The sequence below is a fragment of the Eleginops maclovinus genome, chromosome 6 (assembly GCF_036324505.1).
Source record: "Eleginops maclovinus isolate JMC-PN-2008 ecotype Puerto Natales chromosome 6, JC_Emac_rtc_rv5, whole genome shotgun sequence".
NCBI classification, from domain to species: Eukaryota; Metazoa; Chordata; class Actinopteri; order Perciformes; family Eleginopidae; genus Eleginops; species Eleginops maclovinus.
Genome location: NC_086354.1, coordinates 21,009,741 through 21,027,636, shown reverse-complemented (window position 1 = coordinate 21,027,636; position 17,896 = coordinate 21,009,741). Strand labels below are relative to the sequence as shown.

General features: G+C 40.5%; 2 protein-coding genes across 2 annotated transcripts in view; one reads left to right on the top strand and one right to left on the bottom strand.

Annotated features, from left to right (window-relative positions):
- Positions 1-3,137, bottom strand: part of pigk (phosphatidylinositol glycan anchor biosynthesis, class K) — a 29,229-nt gene extending 26,092 nt beyond the window's left edge. Inside the window, exons 1-5 of the mRNA XM_063886929.1 lie at positions 3,009-3,137; positions 2,752-2,805; positions 2,535-2,626; positions 1,452-1,587; positions 724-835 (exon numbers count right to left, since the gene is read on the bottom strand). Coding sequence (XP_063742999.1) covers positions 724-835; positions 1,452-1,587; positions 2,535-2,626; positions 2,752-2,805; positions 3,009-3,074 — 460 coding nt within the window. The 5' untranslated portion in view covers positions 3,075-3,137. The remainder of the gene's footprint in view (positions 1-723; positions 836-1,451; positions 1,588-2,534; positions 2,627-2,751; positions 2,806-3,008) is intronic.
- A 3,805-nt stretch (positions 3,138-6,942) lies between these two features.
- ak5 (adenylate kinase 5) overlaps positions 6,943-17,896 on the top strand; it is a 61,301-nt gene continuing 50,347 nt past the window's right edge. The window contains 4 exon segments of the mRNA XM_063886812.1: positions 6,943-7,256; positions 8,488-8,674; positions 10,749-10,916; positions 14,898-15,070. Coding sequence (XP_063742882.1) covers positions 7,197-7,256; positions 8,488-8,674; positions 10,749-10,916; positions 14,898-15,070 — 588 coding nt within the window. The 5' untranslated portion in view covers positions 6,943-7,196.

Genomic DNA, 17,896 nt, shown 5'->3' with positions numbered 1-17,896 from the left:
AGAAAGTGGGCGGGGCCGTAATATTAGCACCCTCATACTGTATCTAGAAAAACACCTGTGCTTTATTTCAAATACAATGTGAAGTTACACAGTTCTGTAGAAAACTCTTTCTCTTACATTTGAAGTCTTACTGAAACGTAAATTAGAGGAGGTGGTATACCTCACCGGGGGGAAAGAAATCACTTGACTGATATTAAACTTTAGGGGAAAGGGATTAGGGTTATAAAAACAAACATATGCCATATATTAAATGTGTTGTTGCTATGAGTGCGTCATCTACTAAATTACTAAATGAATTAAAGATAAAATGCATGAAGATCTGAAAGTTTGGACACGTTGGTTACATTATATCCTGATGAATCCCTGCTAAAATTAATACTCATCGCCTCAATGTACTGTTGGGGGGGGTCTCTCTCTCTCTCTCTGCTTAGACTGTAACCACTTAATTTTCATGTCTCATATCTGTAAATCTGATTATCTATCTTTATACATCTCAAATTATCTGTTAATTTATTGTATGTACATGTTCCTAACCGACAGCCATAAGGATTGTTTTTTCCCATCCCTCTCTGAAAATGTTTGTTTCTCCTTAGCTAAAGCAGGGTTGTAGACACCGTTTCCACACCAACGCTTCTTCAGTAATAACAGCTGATTGAACATTACAATTATTTAATATAAAGAGTGCCAGTGGAGTATGTGGGGGTGGATTTGTCCTTTAATTACCTGTCAGATATATGAGGATGTTGCTCCTGTCATCGGAGAGGAGGCGTTTGGAGCGAGGCGTGCTGGGCGGCAGCCTGCCAGTCAAAACACGCAGGAAGTTCTCCACCGTCACCTGAAGAGGATAGAGCAAGAATATTCATGCATGATTCAGCAGTGATATATAATGTACTGTGCGTCTTCTAATTTAATGCACATCCACGGAGGATTTTTAAAACAGTGAGCAGATTGGGACGTTAAAGAAAATGAACTTTTACCAATAAAACACTTTTCAAAACAGGACATCAGTAGGGTCAGTATAAGGTACTGCTCTATCTTTTAATGACGCCGTGAAAATCAAGTAGTCTTTGTATTCTGTTCCTCTTTGTCCTCATCCTGATCTTTTATCAGCTTTTCTTGTACATAATTACCATTTGACAGCAAACATCGATCAGGAGAGCAGTGTTTGTTCATATTTAAAGGACCGACACGAGGCAGGGTAAATAATCAAACACAAACTGTGATAAAGAGTCCATACACTGCTGGGAATCTGCCTTGCTGTAACAAACAATACACTTAGAGGCTACTCTATCAAGTCATTTCCTGCTCAACAGAAAGAGCAAACACTGGACTCACAGTGTTGACCTTAACATCGACTAATATCTGCCTTCAAGTGTTGTTTATTAACTACTCAGTTATTATAAAGCAGGTGAAACGCTGTGCATAACCTTCTGACTGCAATGTAAACAGACCTCATATCCTCTGTAGTCCACCTCCACGTCGTCCCCGTACACGTTCAGCTCCATGTTCTTGTGGCTGAACACTGTGGCAGGCTTTGGGTTTCTGTGGTTACAAGCCATGTCATCAGCCAGCATGAGAACTATGTGGCTGGAGAACGAGAAAACAACAGAGAGCGTTAGAAATGACAACATTAGAAAACAAGGTAAAGGACGAATGCGGCATTTGTGTTAAACACATGTTCAGTATGTTGTTAAATACCATTTGTGTACAGACGAGTTACATTTAAATCAGGTTATTGTTCAGATGCTTTTTATAAAAAGGAGCCTTTTTATCAGATGCACACAAAGGATGATATATGCAATGCCTGTCTGTCCCTCTAAGAGAGAATAGAATTCATGTCTACCCGGGTGGAATTTTTATAAATAAATCAGACAAGCAGCTAGTTAAACCAACACAAAGACAAGGTCACATTATGCCTCACAACAGTTCGTATCATTCATTAATTCACATCTGTGGCTTTGATCTTCTCAGACATTGAGTTAAGAATACTGATAGCGCTTTAGATGAAATATGTCTTTAATACATTTTTAGTTGCCAGTAACTCAAGGATTTAAATAAAAGATGAGAGCTTTCTGCCAAGAGACTCAACACTTTCTTTCTTTAGTTTAAAAAGTATGATTGAAGGTCTCCTAGTTTTTGCCAACTTTTGGCTTGCAATTTATACAATCATAGAAAGTGTATTCCTAGAGTTTAGGCAGGAAGAGGAAAGGTGACACATTCCTAATAGTAGTATTGGTTCAAAAAATCTGGTTGTGAGTCTTTTTTTGAAAATACACTCCGTAATTTCAGAAAGGCTAAACTGGAAGTCCAGAACTGTATTTTATTTACATTTTGCACATTTTCAAAAAGTTGGCCATAGTGTTTTGATCGACAATAATTGTTATCGTTAATGAATCTGACAATTATTGTTTAGACTATTGGAGTAATCGTCTGAACTGTCTCTCTTGTAGATAACCACGAGATCACTTTTACATGTCTACCAATGTGATATATTAAATTAGACATTTTCGATGCAGAAATGGTATCACAGTTACCTGTCAGGAATGCCCAGCCTCTTAACACTTCTGTAGACGGATAAAGTATTTGCCACATGACGGTAGTTGAACCAAAATCTGGATGTACACACCTGTGCATCAAACAAATAAGAAAAGGAGGTTTCACAAACATGATTCTGCTGCTGCCACCATTAATGCAGGAAATCAATTAGCTTGATGTTAGCTTTATCCAAACTTTACATGAATAAATACTCACCAGAACAGCCCAGTTGTTTGTATGACCACTGCTAAAAAACTGCCCTGCGTTATCCTAAGAAATGTAGAGGATATTCATAAATGTATGTATTAGATAAATTGATTGTAGTGTCATAAAAGCACTCACACTCATCACCACAATAGCTAGCATGATAGCATAAGGAGCTTGCATGGGAACAGCTTTTCAGGTATTTTTCAACATAAAAACAACTCATTGGCGAGGTAATAATAGCTGCAAGTGAAAGAATACACACTCACCTCGATGTTGATGCTGTTTGCTGATGAATAGGTGGCAAATAAGCTGAATAAAGTAAGTATTTTCATTGTGCAGCTCTGTTAGCTGTGGGCATCAAGGAAGTGAAAACCGGCGACTCCGCCCAGTAAGTGCTTCCGGTAGAATTACTTTCAAAATAAAAGCGTCGGCATGGAAAATGTGAATGGACAAAAAAATATACATTTTTCTGAAAGAATAAAGTTAACGTCTAAGATCACTGCTTTTTCTCAGAGTTAAATGTTAAGACATTTCATGTTGGCAGTGAGCTGGTGCATTGCCTCCATTCAAACACATCCAATATACACTTTGTGATTAATCATTTATCTTTTTATAAACTTCAAATAAAGTTGAATATGGGCCAGGAACATATTGTTGTTTTCTTGTGTTCTATTATATATGCTCACTAAATTAATATGTCCTAGAAACAAAAAATGCATAGATGTTTCCATCCTTTTTGCAGCATAGAAATACAAACACACACCAGATACACATACAGTATGTGCAAATCACAAAACAGATGATATACATGCTAGTTGTAAATTAAAGCATGAAAACCTTTTTCTTTTTATTTCATTTTGGTATTGTAATGGTTTGTTTGGTGTTGTGGTTTCTTGAAGTTGTTTTTCATGTCTCAATTCCATTTTCAGTAAGACACTTAAGGGGTTAGACACAGATGACTACATGTCTAATTCAGCAAATCATAATTATGCCAAATGTGGCAGATGGAAAAAAAAGAGAATTAGAGGTCAAGTAATGTTGACAGCTTCGTATTCAAATGTCTTCTTCAGCTAATTGCTGAGGGAATTTCTAATGAGAAGTGACACATGTATATCACATGAGCAGATGTCAGAAAGCGCGTCACGTTGCTGCTGAAGAAGCCTCAATCTGGCAGCCCTGCAGTACGAGATAAAGCTATGAAAAAAACATATCCTTCATGCAATTCCAATGTAACATTCAAATGCAGCAGGTTCAACGTCTTCTGGAAAAGCAGTATCACAATCAGTTTGGAACGCCTTTAGGGGTCTGCTAACCACTTCAATGCTGCATATTTCTGCTGCTTTTTGACCTGCGGCATCAGTCTATTCGCCTGCATAGATATCATCATAGACATGCCCTCCTTCAAATGCATCACATTAGAAAATGAAAAAGCAAGGATAGCGCGCCAACCAAACAGATCGTGGTTGCATAAATCGAATCACTATGCCATATTCAGTCCATAAATTAGCATTTCTTGTCCTCACTAGTGACAGAATCTCAGTCATGCTCTAACGTCATTCAGATTCAACACACTGATGTTGCTGGACTGATCTAAAGTTGTTCTCTGATACACCAAGGTGACTTATAGTCAGCTGTCCAGAGGATTAGTGGCCTCTAAGCATCAAATCCTATGGAGCAAACCAGTGGCCTATTCGTGCTGCCTAAAGAAGCCTTGATCCAGTGGATTTCCACTTTTGAACTTTGTTTATATGCTTAACCAAAACTAGAAATAAACATTGTTATGCAGGTTAAGTGGTGATCGACCTGGAGCTAAACACTTGCACGCTGCTGCACTGAAACCTCGTGCCAGTCTTGGTCAAATATTTATCTATACTGAGACAAGAGGAGACAAAGTCTGTTTATATCACTGAGGCTTGTTGCTGAAGCTTTAAATAGAATGGAGCATGTTTCCCTGATGTCAAATGTTTTAATATTTAAAATGCCAGACATACAGTATTTTCTGTCCAGAGAATTCATTACATTACTTTAAGCTGATGCTTTTATCCAAAGGGACTTACAATAAGTACAATCGACCATAAGGGTGCAAACTCAGAGGGCAAACATCCTGCAAGTACATTAGCTTTCAATAAGCCAAACTATTTCACCATTGTTTTTGCTTTTTTTTTCCATTACTGTTTTGCAAATTCAAAAAACACACTTGAGGAATTGTTCTATTAATATCTTAAATACTTTGGGTTGCAATGCTTTTGCTATTTCATTACATTTGGCAAAGATTAGGTACACAAGCACTGATCCCACACAAGGACAAAATAGGTATTGTACAGGATGTAGCTACTAGACTTATCCCATCTGTGATGAAGGGATTTGTTAGTTTTATTATATGACAAAACCTTCAGAAAAATAGAGCCAGAGCATTGAGACCTACTCTCGATGTTGGTAAGTAGCTTGATAAAAGACGTAAGGAATACAAATATATGCCCAGGAAGGAATTAGATTCGGTGAGAAGCTTGTGAAGTGGACCTTGTTTTTGTGTTTATATAAACTGGTTGAGGTGAAACTCTGCCCTTGTTTTTGTCTGAAAGAGCACATGAGGAAATCCAAAAATAACATGTTTTCTGTAACCAAAACCCAATTAAACGCACTTACTAGAGCAGTGGTTCTCAAATACTTGTCTCAGATACGCAAGGGGAAAAAATGTAAGTAGGGTAAAACTTGTCACATTTTTCAAGTATGGTGAGTTTCCAGGATTGTTTCCAAGTCTGTCTTTTTATTTATCACAAAAATATGTGCCTTTTTTATTTCATAAAGTTCAATTCTGATTCTAGAAAACGTGATGACCCTCACCAGTTTAAACTTTTTAAAAGTATACTTCAGTTCTGTAAAGGGATATAATCTGCCTTGCATGGTATATATATATGAGTTAAGAAAAAATGGGTCCTGAGGCTTGACCAGTTGAGAACCACTGTAGTAGAGGACCATTAACTCGTTTATCTGTAATCTGTATCTGTCTCCAATGGGCGGTCCTAGGGGAGGCCAACAGGGGCACCTGTAACACTGTGCACCCTCCCGTGTCCCCCCTCCAAAATGCAAGTTTTTTGTGTTGCAGCCAAAATCGTGCAGTAACCTAAGATAACAGGAATGGGTTTGTTTCAGTAAAGTAATTAAATAAATGGAAAGTTATTGAAACAAATTCGGTTCCAGTAACAAATACAAACAAATATTAAGAAATAAAATAAAATATATTCTTTACTGAGACCAAATTCAGGTTAATAAACCATAAAATTGCAACTAATTCATTAACACACATCTGTTATTAAAACAACAACTGTTTATGAGAGCTATGCAGGGGTGTAGTGGGCGTTGGACGCGGGGGTACGCCGTCCACCCACTTCTCCCGACGTGATATATTAATAAATATAAAATAGCTTAGGCTACAACTAAAAAAAAAAATAAAAAAAATAGCTTAGGCTACAACTCAAATGTAAATCCGGAGATATTGGCAATGGTGAGAACAACCTACATAGGCTACATAAGACATCCCCAGTATCTGTCCGTGACCTATATTGGCTACGACATGAACATAACATGAACATTCGATAATCGTCATCAACCTGACACTTAAAACAAGACAAAAAAACAACAACGAGAACGTGGATGTGATGAAGCTGAATATATGTAGGCTATGGCTTTTTGGGTGGGAGTGTGTGTGTGTGTGTGTGTGTGTGTGTGTGTGTGTGTGTGTGTGTGTGTGTGTGTGTGTGTGTGTGTGTGGGGGGTGACGTCACAAATAGCGTACCCTCACTTAAAAAATCCCCACTACACCACTGGAGCTATGACTTTATTCTGAACTGAAAAAGTTTAAATCTTGAACACTGTCTTTTTCTCCTTGGTCCAGCTTTAAATGTGCCCCTCATTCAATAACTGTTTTTTGAGTTCATTTCAGGGCAGTTAAAACAGTTTGATTTGACCGAGAACACCAAAGTAAGGAGGGTGAAACGAACACGAAGGGATGGTTAAAAGCAACTCCCAGAGGACACTTACCGCCATATACTGTATGTCATTTTTATACTTCTGTGCGTTACTGTATCTTTCTCATCAACACGTTTCCGGGCTGACTAACCATGTGAAAAACGCCACGTTGAGGCTGTGCGTGCGTTATTTGGCACAGCGCGCGACCCCTGTGCCAACGTCAGGCACACATGGTGCACGCTGAGGCAGAGAGCAGTAGGAGGGGAGACGCATCCGCATCACCGAGGAGGGTGGCGCGGTGGCATCGCCTGCTGGAATCCAGTTGTAAAGTCCACACACGAGGCTAAGATGCGCTGAAGGGAAACTGCCTGGAGGTCCGCTGTTAACAGAGATCAACCCTAACGGCACCGAGACACCGGGAGAGGCAAACAAAAACAAAGAAACGCTCCGGACAAGTTGTGATTTCAGAGGAAATCCGACTGGAGATGAATACCAACGATGCCAAGGAGTATCTCGCACGGCGGGAGATACCTCAACTATTTGAGGTGAGATATTCTGAAACATGAGAAGATCGGGCTGTGTGATTTTTACACAAAGACTCGATACACGAGCGAGTGACGGCAAAAACATCAATGTTGTTATGGCTGGTGGATGGACGATTACTGTCCTTACTTATTGATTATAAATAATGGTTTGAAGAAGGGAAACGCTAAAGATTTCTGTGTTTTATGGTGAAATGTAGGCTAATTACTCAAAATGTAACAAAACCAAACAGATTTGTTGTTCTTCGCTTGATGTGGGATGAATTATTAGAATGATTTCTGTAATAATTATTATTCAGATACAGGCTTCACTCATTAAAAGATCATTAAAAATCCATTTATTGCAATTACGGCAGGAAATAGTATCATAATATGACTTGTGGAATATTAGACATGTGGTAAAAAATACTATTAAGTAATACAATTAAATATGAGAGAAGTCTCTACAGTATTATTATACCATTAAAGGTAAACATGCAATCAAGAACAATAAAGACAGCTTTACAATCTCTATTAAGCAGCTTTGAGGAAAAATATAATAATGAGATATCGTTTATTATCCTGAGGCAACTGTAAATTGGCTCATCCACTCAATTAGACTCAATCCCATGTGCAGCGCAGCTAATGTATGCAAGCAATCACTGCCTGTTTATTCACAGCCAGTTTAAATTACACTGAGGAGTGAATTGACACATCATCAAAACTGCACTGTAATGTTACTGATCTCATATATTCATTACAAGCTTTCAGATATGACCACCGTGAATGTTTCCTGTGAGGAGAAGCTTTATGTGTGCATGGGTGGGAGTTGTTAGAGAGGAGGGTGGGGATGAGGAAGGAAGTCCCCGAGGAAGGTATTGTTTTAAAACATTCATGGTCGAGGGAGCAAATGTCACACAAACATTAACTTGTGTTTTGGAGCTCAGTTCATTTTCTCACATTCATCACTGTGGCTGGCTTTCCTCCTTGACAATAACAGACAGGCAAATAAACACAGAGTCCCGATGACCTGAGCTCCATTTCATGGGCTTCTGACAAAATGAGATGTTTTGTTTCCCCCGGTGGAGACCAGCCAAGGCAATCATGATCTGCACTTCAGGACTTTTCCTCATTAAAAACAGCAGCCGTCCACGCTGTTACAGAACAACACATGATCACAGAGATGTAACGATGCCTGAACAAACATCTCTTTCTCCCTCAACAAGTCATCCACCTCCTTCATTATTTTCTCCAGAGCCTGCTGACAGGTTTGATGTACTACCGACCCGACGACCCCATCGACTACTTGGAGGGCTGTCTGAAGAAAGCTAAGGAGCTCGGAGGACCAGACAAAGTGCGGTGGGATACCTTCGTGGGCCAGGAGAAGAAGTCCCTTCCCCCCCTTAACGGCGGCCAATCACGCAGGTCCCTCTTCAGAAATGGTGAGCAGTGAATGCTGATTGTACAGAAGCACTTAAAAGCTGAAACGTTAAACAGTAAATCGGTCATTTGATTAACAGACAGCAACAATTGTGATAACTGACTAATTGTTTAATTCTGGTTCCTGCCTTTAAAAGAAGTTCACTTTGTTATCTGTTTTATATAGCAGACAATATAGGTTTCAGGTCTTTGAAAGGATGCACCACTGTGTTTGCGTGTGGTGCTAAACCTAAGTTAAAAAAGATCCAGTGTTGAAAACGCAAAGGCAAAAATGTATCGCAGACACAAATCTTATGGAGGAAGTTGACAAAATTGAATTTAGCCAGTTCAATCTGTCAAATAATTCATGCTAACGTTTCAATATCGTGGCCATCTTTAGAGCTTGTTCATTCTTTCGGTAACAGCATGTTGTTGCGGACAGAAAATGTCCCTAGAAACTGACTATATCATCTTGGAGAAAGCCAAATAGTCACAGCCCAGAATCACATCCTATTCTACACCTTGGAATCTCCTTTAATTGATGATTAAATGCTACTGTAAGAGACAAAAGAAATGTTCTAAGTTTGACTTTTCTCCAATGTTTCTGGTAGCAAAACATCATCCTCTCCTACTCAATCAAAACTGTTTCAGTGTTTGAACAGGAAGGGGTGTTGACAGTTGTACTGTTACCCCTATGAGCCCTATTGTAGAAAACGTGTTAACACATCTGGAAATAGTAGAAGAATTTTAGAGCGATATGTGAAATATGAGGAGTCTTTTTTCCAGGAATATTGTGAAGTACAGCAGTGTGCATCAATAATTCCAGCAAGAATTGATAGAAGCGTTTTTCTGAGGTATCAAAGCGCCCACAAACAAAACTAAATACAAAGGTTAGAACAAACCACTGCTGTTGCTTCCCAAAATGTTCAAAAACAGAATCTTGCATGCAGATCACAGCGCTTATCATGTCTGTGGTGCATTCACTGACCTGTGGCAGCTTGTTTCCGTGCAGAAAAACACAGATGAACGTGTGCAGTTAGTCATTAATACAGCTTTCCTGGCAGGGCCAACCACTGACGCAAGATGCAAAACTCTTTATTTGCATTATTTATAATAATAGTATAATAATAATCCCAACAATTACTTCTTTGTCGATGGTGTGTGTCAAGCATGGCAGCAATATGCAAAGGCCATGAGTGATTAAAACGTGCTTTTGCATTTTCAAGCTTACATGCACAACTTTTTGAAAGTCAAGATGTGTTGAGGGCGGAGTGCTTCACTAAGGTTAGTTATCCCATTTAAACGTCTGAAAAAGCCAGCTCAAGCATTTATTTGCTAGGGTAATTAAGCCTGATCAGAAATTCATGTGTCCTGCGATTCCCCCCTTTAGGCAGAAAGCCAAGCTCTTCCATGTTACAAAAGTTTGCTGGAAGCTGATCTCGCTTCCTGAATTATTCTGTACTCCGCGTCATTGACTCTTCAATCTGTTTGAAATGTAAAAAGAGCAACAGGTACGCCTTTAGACTCAGGCAGGAGAGCCAGCTTCAGTTGTTATTTGCAACCTTTTCAAAAATATCTCAATCTATCTCTGGCACATCTGGTAAAAACTGCATGTGAAATAGCAACCTCTCTGTCATAATACAGTGTGAAGAGATAACATTGGTTCTGTATGTCAATATACAGCAGCTCTCGGAAAGCATTCAATATGGATTCTATTTCTGCTAAATGTTTTATTATCAATGCCTTATTCACAAGAGACAGCTGTGCCAAACTGATCGAAGCACTGAATTACACAATAGCTTCATCTGTTGGTAAAGCAGATGTTTTTTTATATTTTGGGCTTTGCAGCACTTTAAACCATGTGGAAAAGCACAAAACTATGATCATTCAAATTCAAATTCAGGCCTTTTCTTTATCTATACTTCAGATAAAAGTAAACAAATTGGTTCTCATCATTACCCTTTTTGTGTGTGTGTGTGTGTGTGTGTGTGTGTGTGTGTGTGTGTGTGTGTGTGTGTGTGTGTGTGTGTGTGTGTGTGTGTGTGTGTGTGTGTGTGTGTGTGTGTGTGTGTGTGTGTATGTGTGTGTGTGTTACAGTGTTGCCCGACAGTCCAAACTTTCCCTACAGAAGGTATGACCGCCTCCCTCCCATCAGCCAGTTTTCCATCGAGAGCGACTCGGACCTGTCGGAGACGGCGGAGCTCATAGAGGAGTACGAGGTGTTCGATCCATCCAGACCGCGACCCAAAGTCATCCTTGTCATCGGTAGAGTACCAACACACACACACACACACACACACACACACACACACACACACACACACACACACACACACACACACACACACACACACACACACACACACACACACACACACACACACACACACACACACACACACACACACACACACACACACACACTTCCCTTGGAGTCAAAAATGTCTCCCCATCCAGAATGTTAGAAATATGAAGCAGCTGGATTCCTGCTGACTCGTGTTTTCCATTAGATAAGCGAGCAGGCAGCAGATATATTTTTATGTGCAAACATGGAAAACACTTTGACCCGAGTCTACTTAATGCATCTGAAGGGAGCTTTTATCCTTTTATGAAAAAGTACAACAAAAATACAAAGTTTATATTTACCACACTCGTGATCTAAGAATACATGGCTTTGATGGTATTCTGAGTGTGTGTGTGTGTGTGTGTGTGTGTGTGTGTGTGTGTGTGTGTGTGTGTGTGTGTGTGTGTGTGTGTGTGTGTGTGTGTGTCCTGGTATGGTATTTTGAACTTGGCCCCGCCTCTCTGTGTTGCTATCAGCAGGAGGGATCTCGTTGCATGTCACTCACTGTGTTAGACGCTCACGCTTTGCTAATCTGATTTCCTTCTTGGGGCCTGAATTAACCCGTCAAACACTTTCATTAGTCTTATGAATTAAGCATGGCAGCTGCACAATGAGAGTCATGACACTGGACGAGTTGGACGGAACAAAGGCTGCTATTTATAAACCCTCTTAAAAATAGTTATTTACGTTTGTTATGGGTTAGGGGTTAAGGTTAGGTATATCTTGTAGCGATGTTTGTGAAGATGATGAAGAAGTCTCCGGAGACACCAGCTTGTATATAATAAGGTTTATTACAAACAGCATAGTATCATACACCAACACGGGCGATACGAGGTTCCCAGAGTCAATTGTGGAAGTCCCCCAAACTCTCTTTGTGCATGCAATTTATAAGAGAAAATTTGTGTGCGTGTCCAAAGTGTGTGTGCTCACAGGAGGTAATCAATGACAATGTATGCCTCACTAAGTGACATGTATCCGTTCATAGGGGCCTCCTAACATATACCAGATGCTGTTATACAACATCCGATTGCCCACCGATTGGCCCCTGAACGACATCTTCTCTGTACTCTCTATGACCTCAGAGAGTAACTAACTGTATATATGAACAGATTTAATACACCACAGTTAATAAGCCAGAAAAGGACTTGGGTCTCGGTTAAAACCTCCCCTCTGCTGCGGCATGTTAGTTTGGACCTGGTTGTTCAGTCCCCCTGAAGTGTGGATGATTGTTATTTGTCCTCGCAGCACAAAGCCAGTTACAATCTCGTCTTTTTGAGCACATTGCGCCCTATTTTTAAAGGAAATGAGGATGGCAGCAGCTGTCATCACTTTGGATGATTGTGCCAATTGTTTGTCAGGTTTTCAGAGAGACAGACGGACTGATGAAGACGCCTTTGGTCAGGATGAAGCTGGGTCGAACATTGCAAAACTCTCAGATGTGAGATAAAAGAGCACATTTTTAAGATAGGCACTTATTATTTTTAGATTATCTCTCCAGCCCTCCATCGCTAATGTTTTCAAACTTTCACTTTTTCGTCTTTATTACATGTGAAGTGAATATTTGGCTAAATCACTGGGCCTTTTATTGCAAAAATCAAACAGGCAGTGCACTTTAATGACCCTTTAAGGGAAAGTTCATCCCCAAACCAAAACATTCCCTCCTTATTTGTTGGATGTGAGTTGCTGAGCGTTAGAGAGATTGGCCGTAGAAATGTCTGCCTTCTCAGGAATATAATGGAATAAAATACATAGCCCTGGCCTTGTGGTGCTTAAAGAGGCAAAGCACGTTTGTTTTTGTAACTAATAACCAATGTCTTCAAACGGAAATGATGACCTGGTTACACAAGATAATCCACAGATCATGTAGTGACAGGTTTTATCTCTATCATTTCCTCCTACTGAAGCGCAACCACAATCTGTTTCATTAGTTAGAAGCATCTAATGACGTCTTCTACCAATCGTGACAAGCGCTGCCCAGAAGGAAACCAATTAATGGAGCGAAGCGTGCAAGCTAGTTCATGCGGTCAATTCGAGTACCAAAGATACACACACACACACACACATACATGACATGCTTGACCCTCTCATACAACCAACAAACACATTCTCCCTCTGCCTCGCTAATGCTGCTGCTTTTCTGCCCCTGCCACCACCTCAACATCCACCTGTAGGATCCGGTTATTTCATCATCACTCTTCAATGTTCTATGTAACAAATATTTGCAGGAATGGAGCCTCGATGCCAAAGTCAAACTACATTCTGCTTTTAAATAACAACTGAGGTTGTCTGACTGAAATACATATATCTTGCAAAAGCACAAGCTGAAGGTCCAAGAGTGGATGCACACACCTTCTGTGTCACATTTAGCGAGTGTAGTTTGGTGGAAAGAAAATAGTTCCTTCCTGATGGTCAAGATTTCTGGAAAGAGACATTACTGTTGAGCTTTTTGCCCTGAGCCCTGGTTTCATTATGCAAAAAAAAGGCAAGCATTTCTGCAGCCAATGTATAAAAGATAACACTCAGCAGCTCACTCCAAAACAATCTAGATGAAAGGTGAACGGAAATGGGTGGATTTACAACTTAGGGTCATGTCACTGTCTGTTTGAACTGAACCGAGCCATTGATAATGTGATTAGTTGTCAGATTATCGAATACCTGTTATTTCTTTCAGACAATTCAAGTCCTCAATCATTATCTCTCAGGATTCAGTTTGAGATCACATCACAATAATGAAATCAGGTCTATATTAACACAATGATTTATTAGCAATCACTGATTCGTAATGATTTTTTGCACACTCTTCTCCTCACTGCAAAAATCCTTTCTGGCAGTGACACCACGGTGGGATGAATTGCCCACGCAGCTTTGTTCTCCAACTAATTTCACTTTTGCTGCCCTGGCTTTATACCAGGAGCAATTTTGGAGCGGCTGACATTTTCTGTGGAAACAGGAGCCTCTCTAAAATCCTTGAATGACGGGCAGAAAAAGCAGCATTCAATTTGTCAGATGGCTTTTGCAGACATTTATAGAAGGCTTTCACTTTCGGACAGCTTGTATCTTGCACCATTAGGACTTTATTTCTGATGACTGGATTCCCCGTACTGCAATTTAATTCCAAAATATCAACTACTGTATATAATGTTTTGTCTTGCCTTTTATACTTTTGAATGAATTCTGATTATTTTATATGTAAACTTGTGTTCTATTTTACGTTTACTTCTTAAACCTGTACTTGCAACATCCTCTTGCTGTTTTATATGTATTCTGTTTCTTTTTGCACAGCTTTTATTGTTTTATGTCTTGTATATATTGTTGGAGGAGCCTGGGACGAACGTTTTTCATTGCCATAATAGCACTGTAGCTACTGTGCATATGACAAAAAAAGCATTTGAGTCTTTTAATAATGACATTTTAAAACAAAGGCTAACATGACAAATATTGACAAGGCTGTCTATTAAATTACCCATAAAGCTTGGAGCTGTGTTCTGCTGTTATCGTTACTGTGCACATCCTTCTTCCCATTGAAATTTAAAGATAAAAAGAGGATTTGGTAGCAAATGTAGGAGGTTCACACATACCTGGTTGCTATCATCCACCCCCCTACATGCCCTTCTCCCCCACAAAAACACACACAGTCACACAGCGAGACACACACTGTCACAAATGATCCAACACAAGCAGTCATGCACACACACACACACACACACACACACACACACACACACACACACACACACACACACACACACACACACACACACAAACTCTCACATAGTCTGGGCTTTTTGCACTAATACAGCCTCCTCTCACACACCCACACACACAATGTTTCACACTTACACGGACACATTTTCGCACACAAATTCTCTCCCAAAACATCAACACTCTCCCTCTGTGTCTAGGTGGCCCTGGCAGCGGCAAAGGAACACAGAGTCTGAAGATTGCCGAGCGCTACGGCTTCCAGTACGTGTCTGTGGGCGAACTGCTGAGGAAGAAGATGATCCACAACGCCACCAGCAACAGAAAGTGGAGCCTGATCGCTAAAATCATCACCAACGGAGAGCTGGCACCACAGGTAGCATAAACACAGAGAGTGGTGTGTGTGTGTGTGTGTGTGTGTGTGTGTGTGTGTGTGTGTGTGTGTGTGTGTGTGTGTGTGTGTGTGTGTTTTGCATAACAGGGAGATTATGAAGGGAAGTGTGTCCACTCACACGCAGATCATTATCACAGCGAACATGAACGAAGGGCCTCATTATCAGCGTTCATATCACCAGCCCACTGCAGAGAGGGATTCTTATCGGTCTTATTAGCATCCTTATTTGCAGAGGTAATTACTCAGCCTGGGAAAATACATGAGCACAGACCCTGTGTGGTTGTTTGTGCATTCATTCATTCAAACTGTTTACAAAACACTTTATATTTCCATATTCAATATGCTTATGAAATTAAGATGACAATGTTGATTAATAGTTGAAGTCTACACATTCAATGCCAGAGGGATGATTAAAACCATAATTATAAATAAGCAGAAAATCGCTTTTAACCATTTATTCCAGCATTCGACCAGCCAGGTCATTTAGGTGTAAAATAGAGATAAAAGAGACTGGATTACGACGACAGCTTCATTGCCTTTAGCTCTTTTTCCAAAGAAAGATGATTACCACATGGTGCAGTTAGATTCATTATCTCTGGTAAAATATTAACCTCAAAGAGCTATTGTAGGTATGACTGCCTCTCAAGGCCTGGTCAGTGAATGGAGCTGGCTCATGTGGTTTTAGGAATATTCTTTTAATCTCAGAAGACACTTTATCTAATTATTATATTTAATTAAATGTTGCTGAAGTGGTCTGATTCCCACAAAAAGCTGTTGAAATAGTCAGTGAATGGACCTTAAGTTTAAAGTGAGTTGACATGCTTTAATGTTCAAAAAGCTCTTTATTTTCTCATACTGCCTGTGCTGCAGCACCTCTTTCACCCTCTGTCTGAAACCAGAGCCCAGTCTGCTCTGATTGGTTAGCTGGCCGGCTCTGTTTTGATTGGTCAACCGTTTAGAGATGTCCCTTAGCCTATCACGTACAATGTGTTGGAGCGCGAGCCAATAGAAGCCTAAGTGTTACACAGTGATGTCATTATGTCATAGAAGTACACAAAGGAGTCCAATGGAGGCGTTTCCGTGGGGGTGGGGGGGGGGGGTTGTGGTGGAGAAACTCCCTCTGCAGTAAAACGTGGAGGAAAGGAAAACCCCAAAAAGCACAACAGGGCCTCTTCAAAGTAAGTCACTGTGATAACAGATGACATTTCAACAGGAAGGCGAGGGTTAAAAGCATCTGTAACGGATTTATCGTTTATATAAAAAGGTGTGAAACAATCTAAGTGATTCTGGTTGTCTGGGCACATTTTAAATTAGCATTATTAAAACTCCTCAGAGGGGTCTTTGCTGTCAACATGGACAGCATGATGCATTAGCGGAGCAGAGAGGAACATGGCTGTATCATCGCCCGCCTGATTCGTGACTGGCAGCTCTTAGCTCGCGTCCCCTTGTGAATTATCTTCAATAGCTGCCCACCTCATCGTTTATCTTCCGTGCGGCGTCTGGCACACATCTCATCTTCCATCTGGCCAAGCCCCAGATCTCTGCCCAGGAACGAGGGAGATAAACAGCAAAGTAGGCCAAGCTGCTGACATGTTCGTTGTGATGGAGTGACTTCTGTTGCTGGCGGGCTTTTCTTTAACTGCCATGATTAGTTCAGCAGAGCAGAGGAGAATTGGTTTCTTGATTATTTTGGTAGGGACTGATGAGAGAAAGAGGCTTAAATACTCTTGGGTATGGTTATCACACTTAAACAGAAGCCCTGATGACAGTGGTGCTTGTTTATATATTGTGTTGTGTTTATTGATGTATTACTGATTCACAGCTTCTCCACCAAGGAGGTTGTCAGTTGTCAGTTTGTCTGTAAGGATGATCAAAAATAAACAACTGGCCTGATTTTCATAAAATAATGAAAAAAGGTGAAATAACCCATTCAATCTGAAGGGTATTCAAATTACGAGATGAATACACTAAGCTTTTCTTCCCTTAACATCACCAGAGGTCCAGCAGTGGCTCAGTCAGTAGGGGCTTGGACTGGGAATCGTAAGGTCGCCGGTTCAAGTCCCCGAACAGACTTGAAAATATGGAAGGTGGACTGCTACTTGGAGAGGTCCCAGTTCACCTCCTAGGCCCTGCTGTGGTGCCCTTGAGCAAGGCACCGGACACCTCCAATCCCCCCTCCCCATTGCTCCCCGGGCGCTGCACAATAGCTGCCCACTGCTCCTAGTACTAGGATGGGTTAAATGCAGAGGACCAATTTCACTGTGTGTGCTCTGCTGTGTGCATGTATGTGACTAATAAAGAGGGTTTCATCCTCCGATTCTATCTATCTTCTATCTAGATGAGAGGTCTTTGTGCTGCATGCATGTAGTGTTGGAATGAGGTCTCTTTATGCCCTCTTAATTCAAAAAGTCAGTAATAATTTGGCGATTTTTCCTGGCTCACTTCATCCGTTTCCATTGCTTTTCCTTGTCCCGTAAAGACTATAAAACACTAGAGAAGGTTGAAAAAAATAGGCCGACACAAATCTTCTTTATAGCGTCCCTGCTCGGTAAAAGGGACCATCTAAGGAGCACCTAAACGCTCCAAAAAGTTACAGTGAAACTCCTTGAATGCTGCAAATAATTCAAAAAGCCTCACAGACTCTCAGCGCTTTTGCTCTTTGTCAGTGAGACGCCGCAAGGTCATATGACTCAGCATTCATCTGAACTTCCGTTCCCTCAGAAATCAAACAGATGTCCACATAATAACAATCTTGGATGTTTGACAGTCTGGTCTACGACTACAGACTTTAAAAAAGTTTGTGTAGAG